The 16,740-nt window shown below is 45.6% G+C and overlaps 1 protein-coding gene across 5 annotated transcripts in view; it reads left to right on the top strand.

The window, feature by feature from the left end:
• Positions 1–12,373, top strand: part of LOC122541328 (butyrophilin subfamily 3 member A1-like) — a 160,500-nt gene extending 148,127 nt beyond the window's left edge. For all 5 annotated transcript variants that reach the window (XM_087979248.1, XM_087979247.1, XM_087979251.1 and 2 more), the window contains 2 exons: positions 8,997–9,023; positions 10,446–12,373. In XM_087979248.1, the coding sequence (XP_087835374.1) occupies positions 8,997–9,023; positions 10,446–11,011 (593 nt within the window). In that variant the 3' untranslated portion in view covers positions 11,012–12,373. The remainder of the gene's footprint in view (positions 1–8,996; positions 9,024–10,445) is intronic.
• The last annotated feature ends 4,367 nt before the right edge of the window (positions 12,374–16,740 follow it).

Raw genomic sequence — 16,740 nt, 5'->3', positions numbered from 1 at the left:
CTGAACCTCAAGTGAAAGTAGTCCCACGAAAAGCAAAAAATAATTAGCGTTTTCCCAGCAATATTCTTTGAAAAGACTGAATCCCAGTGAAGTACCACTTCTTATTTAATCTTTAATTGACAAATTGCAAAACAAATGTTCCTTGCAGTGAATTTCTATGCATTCACTTGATGTGATTTTCTTCCTCTCCCCCACCAAGACACAAACAAAAGATAATTCACAAACTTTTCTCATTGAACTGTAAAATCTGAACTTTTTTATACTTTGGCAAAGTGGGAATTTTGCCAGATTTCTTGGAAGGTTTCTCCCTCTGAGGTCGAGCGTGGTTTCTCACACCATCTTATCAACTGAAGACTTTCGCCCCCAAAATACAAACAAAATGCTTGTATGATGATCAACAACTTTATTACCGTTCAGGATTGTTTCCAGCATCTAGTTCTCATCTTCTGGCATGGGTGTCAATCAAATCCCGTCTGGACTGGAGCATCTGATGTTGCTGAACTCTGACCCTCACAGTATCCTGATCTTCCTCCTTGGACAACTGCTCTCATACATCCCGGTCTTCAGCAGGTAGCACGTTCCCTTACTGCCTGCTCCGATTGTGCAGAGTACAGTACCCTAGGATGGTGGTCTTTGTCTGGAGGATTTTGCAGCCCCCCTCCCACCACCCAGACTGTTCCAAGTCGCCTTTTGTCTGCTCTGCCATGGCCCTGGTTGAAACATGGCCTGACATTCTACATCTGTCCACCTCAGTCAGGGGGTTGAACAATGGTGTCATCAGCCAGGACCACAGTGGCTAGCCCTTGTCTCCAGGAACCAGCTTGTAGGGCATCTGGGCCCTCAGACACAGCAGGGACATGAGAGTGCTCCAGGGTGTAGAAACCATGGCAGCTTCCAGGGTACTGGGGACACACCTTCAGGAAGTGGGACTGGTGATTCCGGATAATCTGTATATTAATGGATTGGAAGCACTTCCTATTGATGAACTCCACTGCATTGTCATATCGCCCTCTCAATGGGACATGACTACAGCTGATGTTGCCCTGTACCTGGGGGAAGACAGCGATGTTCCTGACTCCTACTGCCTGGGCTGAAGGACTGACCTTGACGTGGGGAAACGAGAGGAACTGCTGAGATCTTGTACAGATGGCACTGATCCATTTGTGGGTGGGTGACTGAGAGATCCCGCACAGATCCCCAGTGGCCCCCTGGAATAAGCCAAACATATCAAGGTTCCACACAGCTGTCCCCTTCTCAGGAACCAGGAGAGGATGGGTCCCCACTTCCTCAGCTCTCAGGGCCCGATCCAGCAGCTGGGACAATTCAGTCACGAGGTCCCAGGACAGACAGTGGCTGCATTGACATTGCGCCTTGCTCATCCTGAGGAAATAGAACTGAGGGTGAAAGACTCGGGCCTTAATGTCTCAGGACCCTGCAGTTGTAACCTCTTCCTGAACTGGAGGCCGTTTGCCCTCTGAGGCAGCTGCTGTTCCCACAAACCCTGCTGTTCCCGGGACCACTGCTTTATCTGGGATCACTGCTATCCCCGGGATTTCTGCTGTTCCCGGGAACACTGCTGTACCTGGGATTGCTGATGTTCCCAGGATCACTCTTATTCCCAGGATTACTGCTGTTCCTGGGATCACTGTTATTCCCAGGATCACTGCTGTTCCCAGGATCACTGTTATTCCCAGGATCACTCCTGGTGTTCCTGCTCCTCCTTCTGAGCAAAGTAACTGCTGTGAGCAGCATCCCACCTCTGTCTGGATCCATCCATCTGGCTGGAAATTATCCATGTTGGGAATGTAAGGAACAGAACAGGTTCCCAGTTTGGAACAGAGTCAGTGCTGCCTTCCCCTGCAGACACCAACTGCACACACTTCCCAGACAATGAGACATGAGGCTCCCTGACAATGAAGGCCACAAATGGCTTTATGGAGTCACTTTGTGATCGGCACCTACTTGGTGCAGACTCTCTGCTGGCTCAGTGACAAACACATTGCTGTATATCAGGAGGGCACCATGTGCTCTGAACCCTTCTCATCCCAGCACAGCATCATCCATGAAAGTCATCATTTACACACAGTAACATACAGTGCAATACCCTCAGTGCAGGGCAGATGGAGAGGGAACTGGTTCCAGGCCCCCAGAACCTTGGGAAGTGCTGCCTGTCCTGTATCGATTGTGGCTCATAGCCACCTCTGGTAAAGTCGGTGGTGATTAACTCTCCTTCATTGAGATGTCCATGTGCAATGTGCAAGGACTAATGACCTGGTTGCCATGGCAAGTAACCAGCATGTGGACCCCAAAGTGTTTCCCACTGCACGTATCTCACATGCACGATGATAGGATTGCAAATGTGATGAAGCTGCATTCTGTAATGCCATAGTTGGTTCTTTTGCTTCTTCAATGTTCTCCTGTTGAGCAGAAGTGAAGTCCGTGCTTTTGCCCCTCAAAGTGGCACTGTCTCCAAATACCCAGGGCATTGACCCAGACACCTTCTAGTTGTTGGTCACTTTGAGCAGACGGCAGGTGATGGCAGTGACTGCAGCTCGGGCTGTACCCCATAGCCCCCAGACCTGGCCTAATTGTCAGGTACAACCCCTCTGTCCCCTCCCCGCGAGCCTCTACATTCCCTTTCACCTTGCTATACCCAGACAGCCCAGTCCCACCCATCCCCATGTGGTCACTTGCCACATAGAACTCAGCCTTTGGTTTTCCTCCTTGCCCCCTGAGCCCCAACATTGATTCTCACCATGATCCTGTACCATCACAGTGGTGGGCACTGTCAATAACTCCTGCCCTATAACGTTTCCATTCTGTACTACCCCCTCCAGGACAGCTTTCCTCCCTGTCACTATCCTGTTCCCAATTCAGAACATGCTGCTGTCCACATCCCACATGTCAAGTACCCCACTCCCTATCAATGTAGTGACCCCTTTCCACTCCAGCCTTCCTTATGCCCTCCTGCCAATGTACAGACCCCCAGGACTGACTACTCTCCACCCTCAATTGATTTTGATGGTGATCCCCAGGTAAAGACTGCCCAGAGTCCAGCCACTCTCCTTCCAGCTCCTTGACTGACACTGTGTGAGTCCCTTCACTGCTTACAGTGGTCCGATAGGACTGACTGTGGCTCTCTCCCCAGTCTGACACTGACAGGAGACTCAATTGTGAGGGGTCAGACAGGAGATTCTGTGGCTACAGAAACAGGATATTGTGTTGCCTCCCTGGTGCCAGGGTCAAGGATGTCTCTGAGCGGTTGCAGAACATTCTGGAGGGGGAGGATGAACTGCCAGAGGTCATTGTGCCAAAGGGATGGTGTCCGGCAGAATGAGTATAGGGGAGTTAGGTAAGAAGTTAAAAAGCAGGACCTCAAGAGTCGTGAACTCCATGTTACTCCCAGTGCCATGCCTCAGTGAAGATCGAAATAGAACGCTAGGCCAGCTGAGGAGCTGGTGCAGGGGGCAGGGTTTTCAGTTCTTGGATCATTGCGATCTCTTTTGGGATAGAGGTGACTTGTACAAGAAGGACAGGTTACACTTGAACCAGAGGGGTCCACTATCCTTGTTGGGGAGGTTTGCTAGAGTTACCCAGGAGGGTTTAAGCTAGTTGGTCAGGGGTGTAGGGACTCTGAATAAGAGAGAGGCCATTGAGAAGTCAGAGCAAAATACACAGCCATCAAGAGCAAGCAATGGGCACAGGAAAGGGAGGGAAAAGATATTTGATTTAACATGCATTTATTTCAACACACAAGGCCTGACTGGTAAGGCAGATGAGCTCAGATTTCTGATTCCTGTATTCCTGATGAAGGGCTTTTGCCCAAAACATCGATTTTCCTGCTCCTTGGATGCTGTCTGAACTGCTGTGCTTTTCCAGCACCACTCTAATCCAGATGAACTCAGAGCATGGATTGGAAACTGGAATATTATAGCCATAGCAGAAACATGGCTGAGAGAAGGGCAGAACTGGCAGCTCAGTGTTCCAGGATACAGAATTTATAAGTGTGACAGAAGGACAAGTAAGTGAGGAAGGGGAGTTACCCTTTTGATAAGGGAGAACACAACAACAGTACTTAGAGAGGATATTCTTAAGGGGCCATCAAATTAAGCCATATTGTTAAAACTTATAAACAATAGGGGTATGGTCACTCTAGTGGAACTGTATTATAGACTCCAAGTAGCCAGCAGGTAGTAGAGGAGCAGATGTGTAGTAAGATTGCAGGTACCTGTAGGGATATCAGAATAGTATTACTTGGAGATGCTAATTTCCTCTGTATTGACTGGGCCACCCAAAGCGTAAAAGGCCTGGACATGGTGGAATTTTTCAAATGTGTCCAATAAAATTTCCAAAATCAACATGTAGAGAGTCCCACTCAGGAGGGTGCAACACTGGACCTCCTCTTAGGAAATGAGGTCAGGCAAATGCCTCCAGTATCTGACTGAAAGCACTTTGGGTTCAGTGACCATAATACTCTCAGTTTTAACATAATTATGGGGAAAGATGGGAGAAGTCCACAGGTTAAAGTGCTAAACTGAAGCAAGGCCAATTTTGGGGCCATTACGCAGGATCTAGCAGTGATTGATTGGGTGAGTCTGTTTGAAGGAAACGGAATGAGTGGTGAATGGGAGGCTTTTCAGAGTGTGATATCAAGAGTCCAGGGACAGTCTATCCCTGTTAGGGTGATGGGAAAAGCTGGCAGGTTCAGGGATCCCAGGCTGACAAGGAATATTGAGGCTCTGGTTAGGAAAAAGAAGAAGGCATCCTTTGAGTTTAAGTTATTGGGCTCAAGTGAATCCCGAAATGACTGTAAAATGTGTAAGAGCACAGTTAAGAGGGAAATCAGAACAAAAAGAGGAGATGAGATGGATCTGGCAGATAAGGTTAAAGATAATCCCAAGAGTTTCTGTAGCTATATTAAGAGTAAGAGGGTAGCTAGGGAGGGAATAGGTCCCCTCAAAGATCAGCATGAACATCTCTGTGTGAAGACACAGGAGATGGGGGAAAACTTTAATGAATATTTCTCCTCAGTGTTTATTGAGTAGAGATTATTGGATGCTAAGGAGATAAGGGAAACAAACGGGAATGTTTTGGACCACATACATAGATTACTTTACAGTGTGGAAACAGGCCCTTCGGCCCAACAAGTCCACACCGACCCGCCGAAGCGTAACCCACCCATACCCCTACATTTACCCCTTACCTAACACTACGGGCAATTTAGCATGGCCAATTCACCTGACCTGCACATCTTTGGACTGTGGGAGGAAACCGGAGCACCCGGAGGAAACCCACGCAGACACGGGGAGAACGTGCAAACTCCACACAGTCAGTCGCCTGAGGCGGGAAATGAACCCGGATCTCTGTCGCTGCGAGGCAGCAGTGCTAACCACTGTGCCACCGTGCCGCCCATTAATGCCACATACTACCAGAGAGGAGGTGTTTGCAGCCTTCCAGCACATTAAGGTGGATAAATCCCCTTGGCATGATCAAGTCCATCCTCAGATGTTGTGTGTGGCTAGGGAAGAAATTGCAGAGGCCTTTGCAGAGATTTTTGCTTCATCTTTACCCTCTGGTGTAGTTCCGGAAGACTGGAGGGTGGCTAACATAGTTCCATTGTTTAAGAAAGGTAACAAAGACAAGCCAGGGAACTACCGGCCAGTGAGCCTGACATCAGTGGTAGGCATGTTTTTGGGGAGGATACTGAGGGACAAGATCAACCAATGTTTGGATAGTGAAGGTCTGATTAGGGCTGGTCAGCATGGATTAGTGCACAGGAAGTCACGTCTGACAAATATTTGTAGAGTTTTTTGAAGAGGTAACCAAGAGGATAAATGAGGATAGGGTAATGGATGTTGTCTATCTGGACTTCAGTAAGGCCTTTGACATGATCCTGCACGACAGGCTAGTCATGAAGATTAGGTCACATTGGATTCAAAATTGGCTTGATGATAGGAAGCAGAGGGTGATGGTTGAAGGTTGTTTCTCGGACTGGAGGCCTGTGGTGTGTTACAGGGGTTGGTGCTGGGACCTTTGTTATTTGTTATTTACATAAATGATCCAGATGTGAATATACAAGGCATGATTAGTAAGTGTGGATGATACAAAATTAGGAGGTATCATTGATAGTGAGGAAGATTATCAAAAAATTATAGAGGGATCTTGGTCAGATGGGGAAGTGGGCTGAGGATTGGCAAATGGAATTCAATACAGAGAAATGTGAGGTGCTACACTTTCTAATGCCAAACTGAGGTGGCTCAGTGGTTAGCACTGCTGCCTCACAGCACCAGGGACCCAGGTTCGATTCCAGCCTCGGGCAACTGTGTGGAGTTTGCACATTCTCCTCATGTCTGTGTGGGTTTCCTCCGGGTGCTTCGCTTTCCTCCCACAGTCCAAAGATGTGCAGGTCAGGTGAATTGGCCATAGTGCTCAAGGATAGGCTAAAAGCACATTAGTCAGGGGTAAATGTAGAGTAATAGGGAATGGATCTGGGTGGGCGATGTGGACTTGCTGGGACGAAGGGCCTGTTTCCACATTGCAAGGATTCTATGAGGTAGGACTTATACAGTAAATGGTAAGGTCCTGCTGAGTGCTGTGGAACAGAGGGACCTAGGAGTACAAATACATAGTTTGCTGAAAGTGGCGTCAAGGTAGACAGGGTGGTGAAGAAAGCATTTAGCTGCTGGCCTTCATTGGTTGAGGTATTGAGTATCAGAGTTGGAACATTATGTTACAGTTCTAAAGGTCATTGGAAGGCTGCACTCGGAGTATCGTGTACAGTTTTGGTCACCCTGTTGTAGGGACGACACAGTTAAACTGGAAAGAGTGCAAAGAAGATTTACAAGGATGTTGCCAGGACTAGGACTCCTGAGTTATAGGGAGAGGTTGTGCAAGATAGGATTTATTCCTTAGAATGTAAGAGAATGAGAGGTGACCTAATTGAGGTGTACGAATTCATGAGGCTCATAGATAGGATGAATGCAGATAGTCTTTTTCCCAGGGATGGGGGATTGAAAACTAGAGGGCATATATTTAAGGTGAGAGGTGAAAGATTGAAGAAGGATCTGAGGGGCAACTTCTTCACACAGAGAATGGTGCATGTGTGGAATGGGCTGCCAGAGAAAGTGATTGAGGCAGGTAGAAAGCAACATTTAAAAAATAGCATTTGGATTGGTACATGGATGGGAATGTTTTAGAGGGATATGGACGAAATGTGGGCAATTGGAACTAGCTGAGTGGACACCATGGTCAGCATGGGCCAGTTTGGGCCGAAGGGCAGGTTTTCATGCTGAATTACTCTCTGAGTCTATGACTGTACTCAGACAGAGCCCCTAACTGTCACTGCCTCAAAGGAGATGGTTGAATGTGGCCTGGCCTCTGCATTGTGTGCAGACCCTGCCCTGAACTGACAGTACTGAGCTCCACTGACTGAGACCAACCCCCTCCCTACTCCCTGGATTCAATGAAGAACTACCTGCCCCCACTCATCCCCACAGACATGGCCATTTGGGTGAAAAATGATGCAGTGTGTTTGCCCTGCAGGCAGCTGGTACATTCTGTAGGTGAGAGATTGGTGTAGTGCCATGTCATACAGCAAGATGGCCATCACCTGGACTGATCCTGACTGACAGAGATGACCCGCAGCCTGGCTGTGTCTGCACTAAACTGTAAATCAATACAGCAAGGCGGAGAGATTTTAGGGTCTGGATGGTGCACCAATGCACTAAAAGACAAGGCAAGACAAGGATGCTGTGAGCATCCAGGTAGGTGTGATGTGAGGGAGCACTAAGAGGTTCAGCTCATTAATAGACAGAATCTCGTCTTGATGCTATGTTTGAACTCTGTTTGAAAATGCCGCTGGTTGCTCCTGACACTGATTAGATTAGATTAGATTCTTTACAGTGTGGAAACACGCCCTTCGGCCCAACAAGTCCACACTGCCCCTTTGAAGAGAAACCCACCCAACCTATATTTTTACCCCTGACTAACACACCTAACACTGTGGGCAATTTAGCATAGCCAATTCACCTGACCTGCACATCTTTGGACTGTGGGAGGAAACTGGAGCACCTGGAGGAAACCCACAAGACACGGGGAGAATGTGCAAACTCCACACAGACAGGCAGGAATCAAACCCAGGACCCTGGTGCTGTGAGGCAGCAGTGCTAACCTCTTAGCCCAGAGAAAGACCTCGCTGGATTCTCGAAGATTTCTCACCACAGCCCACATGATTCAGATCCCTGTAAGATTCCTGAGAGAAAAATTCAGGGTTTTTTCCAGTGAGTTTGATGAATTTGTGGCAACTAACAGCACATCTGCTGGAATGGACCTTCTGAATTAAATCTTTCTCTAGCCTTTGGCCTCTCTCTCTCTGGGTTAGAAAAGCAGAACTTAGTAAGAACTACAGCAACTAACTCACCAGGTCGCTTACCGAGTCAGTTAGCTTAAGTCACATGATTTCTTGTAAATGCTGTTTTTACCTGCTGTTAAACGAAGTGAGTTTCAGGCATTTAATAAAAGCCACTCTTGAAAATTAAAAACCCATTTACTTCTCATTTAGAACCCAAATCCCCAACTAATTCCAACAAAAATATCCAAATCTTCATCACAGAAGTGAAACCTCTTTGGCTGCTGATCCTGCAACAGGGTTACCAATGAGACATGAGAACATCGATACAAGTTGAAGTAACAATGTCACAGACTTTCCCACTGCACTGACCCCATCCCCTAACTCCCAACACACACACCCCGACCCACCACTGCCTTAACACTTCGGGGCTCTTTTTACTGAAGTGAGTCCAGAAATGTCTGGAATGGAGATCCCCACCTCAGCAGTGGTCATAAAACTTCAACTCTGAACTTCCAATCTGTAATGAGCAATGCCACTTAAAGACTACCTGTCATATTTTAAAATGTCAAGAGATTTTTTTCTGTTGAATTATTTCTGCTTCATATCACAGCAAGTTGTTCATTGTATTTATTGTTTCTGTTTCCAGAGTGGAAGAGAATTTGTGACTGTGAAGGTAAGATTTTAACTTATATTTTAACTGGCAAGAAGGAAAGAAACTCAAAAGCTGACAACTCAAAACAATGCCCATGTGAAAATCCCATGTGAACATTGTACATCAGAAACAGGAGCAGGAGTGACCCTGAGAGCTTGCCCTGTCATTCATAAAGGTGGCGGCTGATCTGATTGTGACCTTAACTCCATTTTCCTGCCTGACTCCCACAACCTTCAACTCCCTCATTGATCAAAAACCTGTTTAACTCAGCTTCGAATATATTCAATGATCTGGGCTCCGCTGCTCCCAAGGGGGAGAGAATTCCAAAGATTAATGATCCCGAGACACAAAATCCCTCCCCATCTCCATGTTAATTGGCAGGGCCCTTACTTTGAAACTCTGTCCCTGGTTCCAGGTTCCCCCACGATGGGAAACAGCCTCTCAATGTCTACTCTGTCAACACCTTCACCATCTTATACACTTCAATAAGAACCTCTCGTTCCTCTAAACTCCAATGAGTACAGCCCCAGCCTGAATCCTTCCATCACAAGGGAACTACTTCATTCCAGGAACCGACCGAGTGAACATTCTCTGACCTGTCCCCACTGTTTCAATAAAGCTCTTTGCCAATCGTCCTGACTTCAGTCTAACCAGTGCCAGCTGAATTCCTTTCAATGACATTGGAATTCAGAAGTTTAATTGGTATCGCAATTCCGCTTCCAATTTTGTGAAAACCCATTTCACTCCCCCATGATATTGGAAAATAATGAATGACAGTGGGACTCCCACAAACAGGAGCTTGTTCTCACTGAGGCAGCTGGAGCTATATCCCATTGGGTGTAAACTCAGAGAAAAATCTGGAATAAGGCTGGAATAACATTAAAACAGTGGATTTAGACATTTTTTGGAGACATGAGTGAGATGAATTAGAATTGTTTATTTTTCAATTCTTTTAAAATTGTAGTATTCGGGTCACAATCAAGATCCACATTCATTGCCCACCCAAAATCCATCCCTCCTCACATTCATATCCACATGAGCACGTACACAAACATAACCTGTGCTCATAAAAACATCCTTAGTGCAAGCACACAACTCCTGCACACACACCATACACACACAACACTCCCAACAAATATACATCCTGCACCCCACACACCCATACCTCATCTTCATCCCACACACACCCAAACGCCAACATTCATACCACATGCATATATAGCCCCCAACACATATGCAAACATCCCCGAACAACCCCCACAAATATACATGCCCCTACACTCACAAAACACCCCCAGCACAAGCACACAAGTACCTCTGCACGTATCCTCCCACACACACCCACACAGCCACCACCTATAGACAGCATTCCTCCCCAACACACACTCACTCACTCTCTCTGACCCCCAGGGACTGTCTCTAATTCTGCTTTTTTTCTCCCAGTCTCTGTGACCCTGGATGTGGAAACAACAAATCCACGGCTCGAGGTTTCTCAGGATCTGAAGAGTTTGAGTTTGATCCGGGAACGGAGGAGTCTCCCTGACACTGGGAAGAGGTTTACATACAGTCATTCTGTCTTAGGATCAAAGGGATTCACATCGGGGAGACATTACTGGGAGGTGGAGGTGGAGAGGAATCAGTATTGGAGACTGGGAGTAGCCTCAGAGTCTGTGGAGAGGAAGAGACGGGTCAGTCTGATCCCGGAGAATGGATTCTGGACCATTGGACTGTTTAAGGATCAATTTTTTATCAACTCCTGTCCTCAATCCCTTTTCCCTGTTGGTCAGATCCCCAGGAAGGTGGGAGTTTATCTCAGTTATGAATCTGGGACAGTTTCATTTTACAACGTGGACACCAAGTCCCATCTCCACACCTTCACTGGGAATAAATACACTGAGAAACTTTATCCTTTCTTCAGGACTGGCTATGTAGACCAGTCTCTGAGGATCTGCTCCATTTCGGATCTGAAGCAAAAAAGAGGTGTGGCTTCAGGGTCATATCATCCATGACATCACAATGACCTGACCCTGGGGTTAGGGTCAGGGTCAGAGTTCAGAGTTTGTAGGTCTGAAACAGATTGTCAGTAAGTGTGTCATTGACTTTCCAGACTGGACTTTGTAAAATCCCAGTTAGACTGTAAATATACCCAACAAATGCCAGAAATTTACAATAATAAGTATTTCTCTTGTGTCTCTCCTTCCTTTATTTACTCCCTGCCTCAATCAAACGCCACCCCCATCCCCCAGTCCCATCCTCCACCTCTTCATGTGTTTCCCAGTCTGGAGCTGAGATTTCTCTGTGCTTCCATTTCTCACTCTACGCCCAGAACATGAAATCCTGAGGGAAAACTCCAAACACTGAAGAGTGACAAAGCTGAATTTGCATAGCATCGATGGAGCATGACCCACTGGCGTTTCTATTTGAAGAGAAATAATTCAATCCTGTCCAAAACAAGTTATGAGGAGCTCTATAAATTAACAGCAATTCTTTGTCAGAGAAAGGCCTCAGATAGTCATTCGTATATTAGAATAAATGTATTTTCTGGCCATATCTGGTGAATGTTGCAGTCTGAACTTGGAACCTCCATTTTAACTGTGTAACCCTTTATTGTGAGATGGTTCAAGCTGTGAGTTGGAATCATCAGGTCATGTTCTCAGTAACAGCCAATGACTGGTGGGATACCACAGGGATCAGTGCTTGGAACCCAGCCATTCACAATATTTATGAATGATTCAGATGAGGAAACTAAATATCTCCATGATTTGGAGGTGCCAATGTTGGACTGGGGTGCACAAAGTAAAAAAAAAATCACACTCCCACAATCCCACACTCACACACACACCCTCTCACAGACTTATACTCCTTTACACACACACACACACTGACTCTCACAGACACTCACACCCCCCACCCCGCACATATACACACACACACAAACATGGGGTGAATTTGTACTTGCAGAATTATATTTTGTTTTACAAAAACTGTATGAATCCATGTAAGATTCTGTAAATCCCCTTTTTAGATTAGAATCAGTCTGAACATTGGGGCACAAGCCTCATACAGGAGACCTCACACCTTCAATACATTATCTGGGCCAACATGGCACCTATTGTTAAAGTTCACTTGAGAATGTAGCTTTAAGAAAGTTCTGGGATTTACATCTGAAAGAACTGAAACCAACATGGTCATTCTAAAAGATGAGAGACTTCACAAACAATCCAGGCCATTTTCAATATATAATTTCAGTTACATCACACTGTGAACCTTTGCTATAAATTCTGTGTCCTATGATCTTATACTCCACAACCACCTGATGAAGGAGCAGTGCTCTGAAAGCTTTTGCTTCCAAATAAACCTGTTGGACCCGACCCTGGTGTTGTGTGATTTTTAACAAAATATCTCCTGGTTTTCAGATGAGACAAAGCTGGGTGGGTGCGTAAACTGCGAAGAAGTTGCTGAGATGTTTCAGTGTAATTTGGAAAAGTTGAGTGAGTGGGTAAATGCATGGCAGATAAAATACAATGTGAACAAATATGAGGTTATCCACTTTGGTCATGAAAACAGAAAGGCAGCTTATTAACTGAATAGCGATAGAATGGAAAAATGAGTGGAAAACCAGACCTGGGTGTCCTTGTACACCAGCCGTTGAATCTAAGCTGGTAGGTGCATCGGGTTGCGAGGAAGGTTTCGCAGACTGGGATGGCAGGACTGACAGATGAAAAGAGATTCAGTTTATGAGAAGGACATTCACTGGAGTTTGGAAGAACTGGTCATTCTCACTGGAATATATATTTTCTGTGAGCCACAAATAACTCTCTGGAATGTCTGCCATTTCCTGAGAGAGTAGTAAGGGTATGGAATGCTTTGCCTGCGACGGTAGCAGATTCGCCAAGTTTAAGTGTATTTAAGTCGTCATTGGACAGGCATATGGACATACATGGAGTAGAGTAGGTGGGATGAGCTTCAGATTAGTATGACAGGGCAGCGCAACATCGAGGGCCGAAGGGCATGTACTGCGCTGTAATGTTCCATGTTCTATGTTCTATGTCCTAATCCATGTTTGCTGCTAAATTTCTTTCTGAGACTATTCCAGCCAGCTCCACTCTCATTCTTTTGTAATTGTCAACATTTAAGTTTCAGACAGTTTCCAACCAAACTACTTCCCTCTGAACTGAATTCTAAGTTTAACTGTGTCGTGGTCAGTATTTCCTTGGAAATCTTTTTCTCAGACATCATTTATTAACTCTGCCTTATTATACAACGCCAGGACCCTGGTTAGAGTCATAACATATTGTTCTGGGAAACTGACCTGAATACACTTTATGGATTCTTCCTCATCTTCCTCTGCCAGCCTCAGAATCTCAATCTACATGAAGATTAAAGTCACTCATGACCTAAGCACTGCCTTTGTTACATTCCCTCATTATCTCTTGATTTACCCTATGTCTCACCATATAGTGACTGTTCGGGGGCCCATAGACTACTCCTTCCAGTGTCTTCTTCCCCTTTTTATTTCTTATCTCTAACGGTATGGATTCCACATATTCCTATCCAAGATCGTTTCTTACTATCCTAGTCCATCCTGTACCAACAATGCTACCCCACTATCCTTCCCTTCCTGACTGTCCTTTTGGGAAGTCACATACCCCTGAATATTTAGTTCCCAGTTTTGATCTCCTTGTAATCATGTCTCTGTAATCGCTATCAGGTCTTATCCTCTATTAAACTGCATTTGGACATTTAATTAACGTCATAGAGCTGTACAGCATGGAAACAAACCCTTGGGTCCAACTCATCCATACCAACCAGATATCCTAAATGAATCTAGTCCCATTTGCCAGCATTTGGCCCCGACCCTCTAAACCCTTTCTATTCAGATGTCCATCCAGATGCCTTTGAAATGTTGTAATTGTACCAGCCTCCACCACTTACTCTGGCAGTTCACCCCATGACCTTCTGAGTGAAATAGTTGCCCCTTAGGTCCTTTTTAAATCTTCCTTCTCTCACCTTAAACCCATGCCCTGTAGTTTTGGATTGTCTAACCTGGGGAAAAAAACTTGGCTGTTCACCCTATCCATGCTGTCATGATTTTCTAAACTTCTATAAATTCACCCCCAGCCTCCGACACTCCAGGGAAATAGTCCCAGCCTATTCAACCTCTTCCTAAAGCTCAAGCCATCCAACCCCTGCAACATCCTTGTAAATCTTTTCTGCATCCTTTCAAGGTTCACAACATAATTTATTCTGTTCCAAATACTATATGCATTCAAGTAAAGAACTATTCATTTTGCCTTTTTTCCATATTTTCCACTTTTGAGCATAATTTCTGATTTTTTCGATTTCTGTATACTCTGTCCTTTCCCGTACCCACTGAGTATTGTTACATTGTCTCGTAATGCTGCTATTTCTTCTTGTTTTGTAATCCTACATTTCCTGTTTCTCGAACCCTTCCCTTGACTAATTAGATTAAAATGGTCTCTATAGGACTCGTTACTCAGTTCACTAGGTTACTAGTCCCAGCATAGTTCAAATGAAGCCTATCCCATCAGAACAGCTCCTATCACAGTACTGGGTGCAGTGTCCATCAGATTGATAGTCATTTCACTCACACCAATCTTTGAATCACACATTCGTATTTACGAATTCAGATTTCTTGGTTACCCTCTGCCAGTTTTCCTGTGGCTCAGGTAGTAATCCAGAGATATGTTACCTTGGACCCTCTGCTTTTTAATATAGCTCCTAACTGTTCAAAATCCTTCAACAGCACCTCCTTTCTAGGCCTGTGAGATCCTTCGCATATGCCCAGACTCTCTGCACCACCACACACACTGTCCTGTAAGGGGCTGCAGTGAGTAGAGACTGTCACACCTTTCCTTCTGGAATGTGCCATTGGAAAGAAAGCCTGGAAAAAGATGCAGGGGTTTTTGTTGAGTGTCATCCCGAGCAGCTCCGTGATGCAGGACTCTGTGTTCAGCGGTCTGTTCCCAGGGACACATGCCGAAACAGACTTTGACTGCGCCTGGAGAACCATCAACTCGGTGAAAGTCACTCTTTGGTGTGACTGAAACCTGTTGGTCTTCAGAGCAACCGAGTGTTGCAGACTGGCACATTGCAACATCCAGGACCACATGCTGAGTGACACACTAAAGCTTGGGGCAGGTACTGCCAAGCCCAGTGGGGAAAGGCCTAGAACATCGAACATTACAGCACAGTACAGGCCCTTCAGCTCGATGTTGCACCGACCTGTGGAACCATTCTGAAGCCCATCTATCCTACACTATTCCATTATCATCCACATGTCCACGCAATGACCATTTAAATGCCGTTCATGTCAGCGAGGCTATTACTGTTACAGGCAGGGCATTTCACTACCTCTGACATCTGTCCTATATCTCTCACCCCTCAATTTAAAGCTATGTCCCCTCATGCTAGCCATCACCATCTAAGAAAAAAGGCTCCCCCTGTCCAATCTAACCTTCCGATTACCTTATATGTCTCAATTAAGTCATCTCTCAACCTTCTCTCAAACGAAAACAGCCTCAAGTCCCTCAGCCTTTCCTCATAAGAGCCTCCTTCCATACCCTCCCTCCCTCCAATCCTAGTAAATCTCCTCTGGACCCTTTCCAAAGGTTCCACATCCTCCCTGTCAAGCAGCGACAGAACTGCACGCAATACTCCAAGTGCAGCCACACCAGGTTTTGTACAGCTTCAGTCTGGCCTTGTGGCTGGAAGACTCAGTCCCTCTACCAATAAAAGCAACCTCACCAAATGCCTTCTTAACAACCCTGTCAACCTGGGTGGCAATTTTCAGGGACCTATGTACACAGATACCGAGATCTCTCTGCTCACCTACACAGCAAGAAGCTTACCATTAGCCAGTACTCTGCATTCCTGTTACTCCTTCCAAAGTGAATCACCTCACACTTTTCTGCATTAAACTACATTTGCCAACTCTCAGCCCAGCTCTGCAGCTTATCTATGTCCCTCTATAACCTTAAACATCCTTCAGCACTTTCTACAACTCTACCGACCTTCGTATCATCAGCAAATTTACGAACCCATCTTTCTATGCCCTCATCCAGGTCATTTATGTAAATGATGAACAACAGGGGACCCAAAACAGATTCTTGTGATACACCACCAGTAACTGAACTCCAGGATGAACATTCTGATCAATCACCACAATCACATTAAATCACCCTCAATCCCATGCCTTCGTATTTTCTGCAATAGCCTACTGTGGGGAACCTGATCAAATGCCTTCCTGAAATCCATATACACCACATCAATCACTTTACCTCAGCCAACTGTTTGGTCACCTTCTCAAAGAACTCAATAAGGTTTGTGAGGCACGACCTATGCTTCACAAAACTGCGTTGACTATCCCTAATCAGCTTTTTCCTTTCTAGATGATTGTAAATCCTATCTTTTATAACCTTTTCCAACACTTTACCCACGACCAAAGTAAGTTCACAGGTCTATAATTACCAGAGTCGTCTCTACTCCCCTTTTGAGCAAGAGAACAACATTTGCTATTCTCCAGTCTTCTGGCACTATTCCTGTAGACAATGGTGACATAAAGATTAAAGCCAAAGGCTCAGCAATCTCCTCCCTAGCTTCCTAGAAAATCCTAGGATACATCCCATCTGGCCCTGGGGACTTAGCTATTTTCACACTTTCCAGAATTACTAACAGCTGCTCCATGGGAACATCAATCTCATCTAGTCTAGTAGTC

The sequence above is a fragment of the Chiloscyllium plagiosum genome, unplaced genomic scaffold, assembly GCF_037043375.1.
Source record: "Chiloscyllium plagiosum isolate Xiang-an unplaced genomic scaffold, Cpla_swu_hap1 HiC_scaffold_35, whole genome shotgun sequence".
Lineage (NCBI taxonomy): Eukaryota > Metazoa > Chordata > Chondrichthyes > Orectolobiformes > Hemiscylliidae > Chiloscyllium > Chiloscyllium plagiosum.
This window is presented reverse-complemented; position numbering and strand designations above follow the sequence as displayed.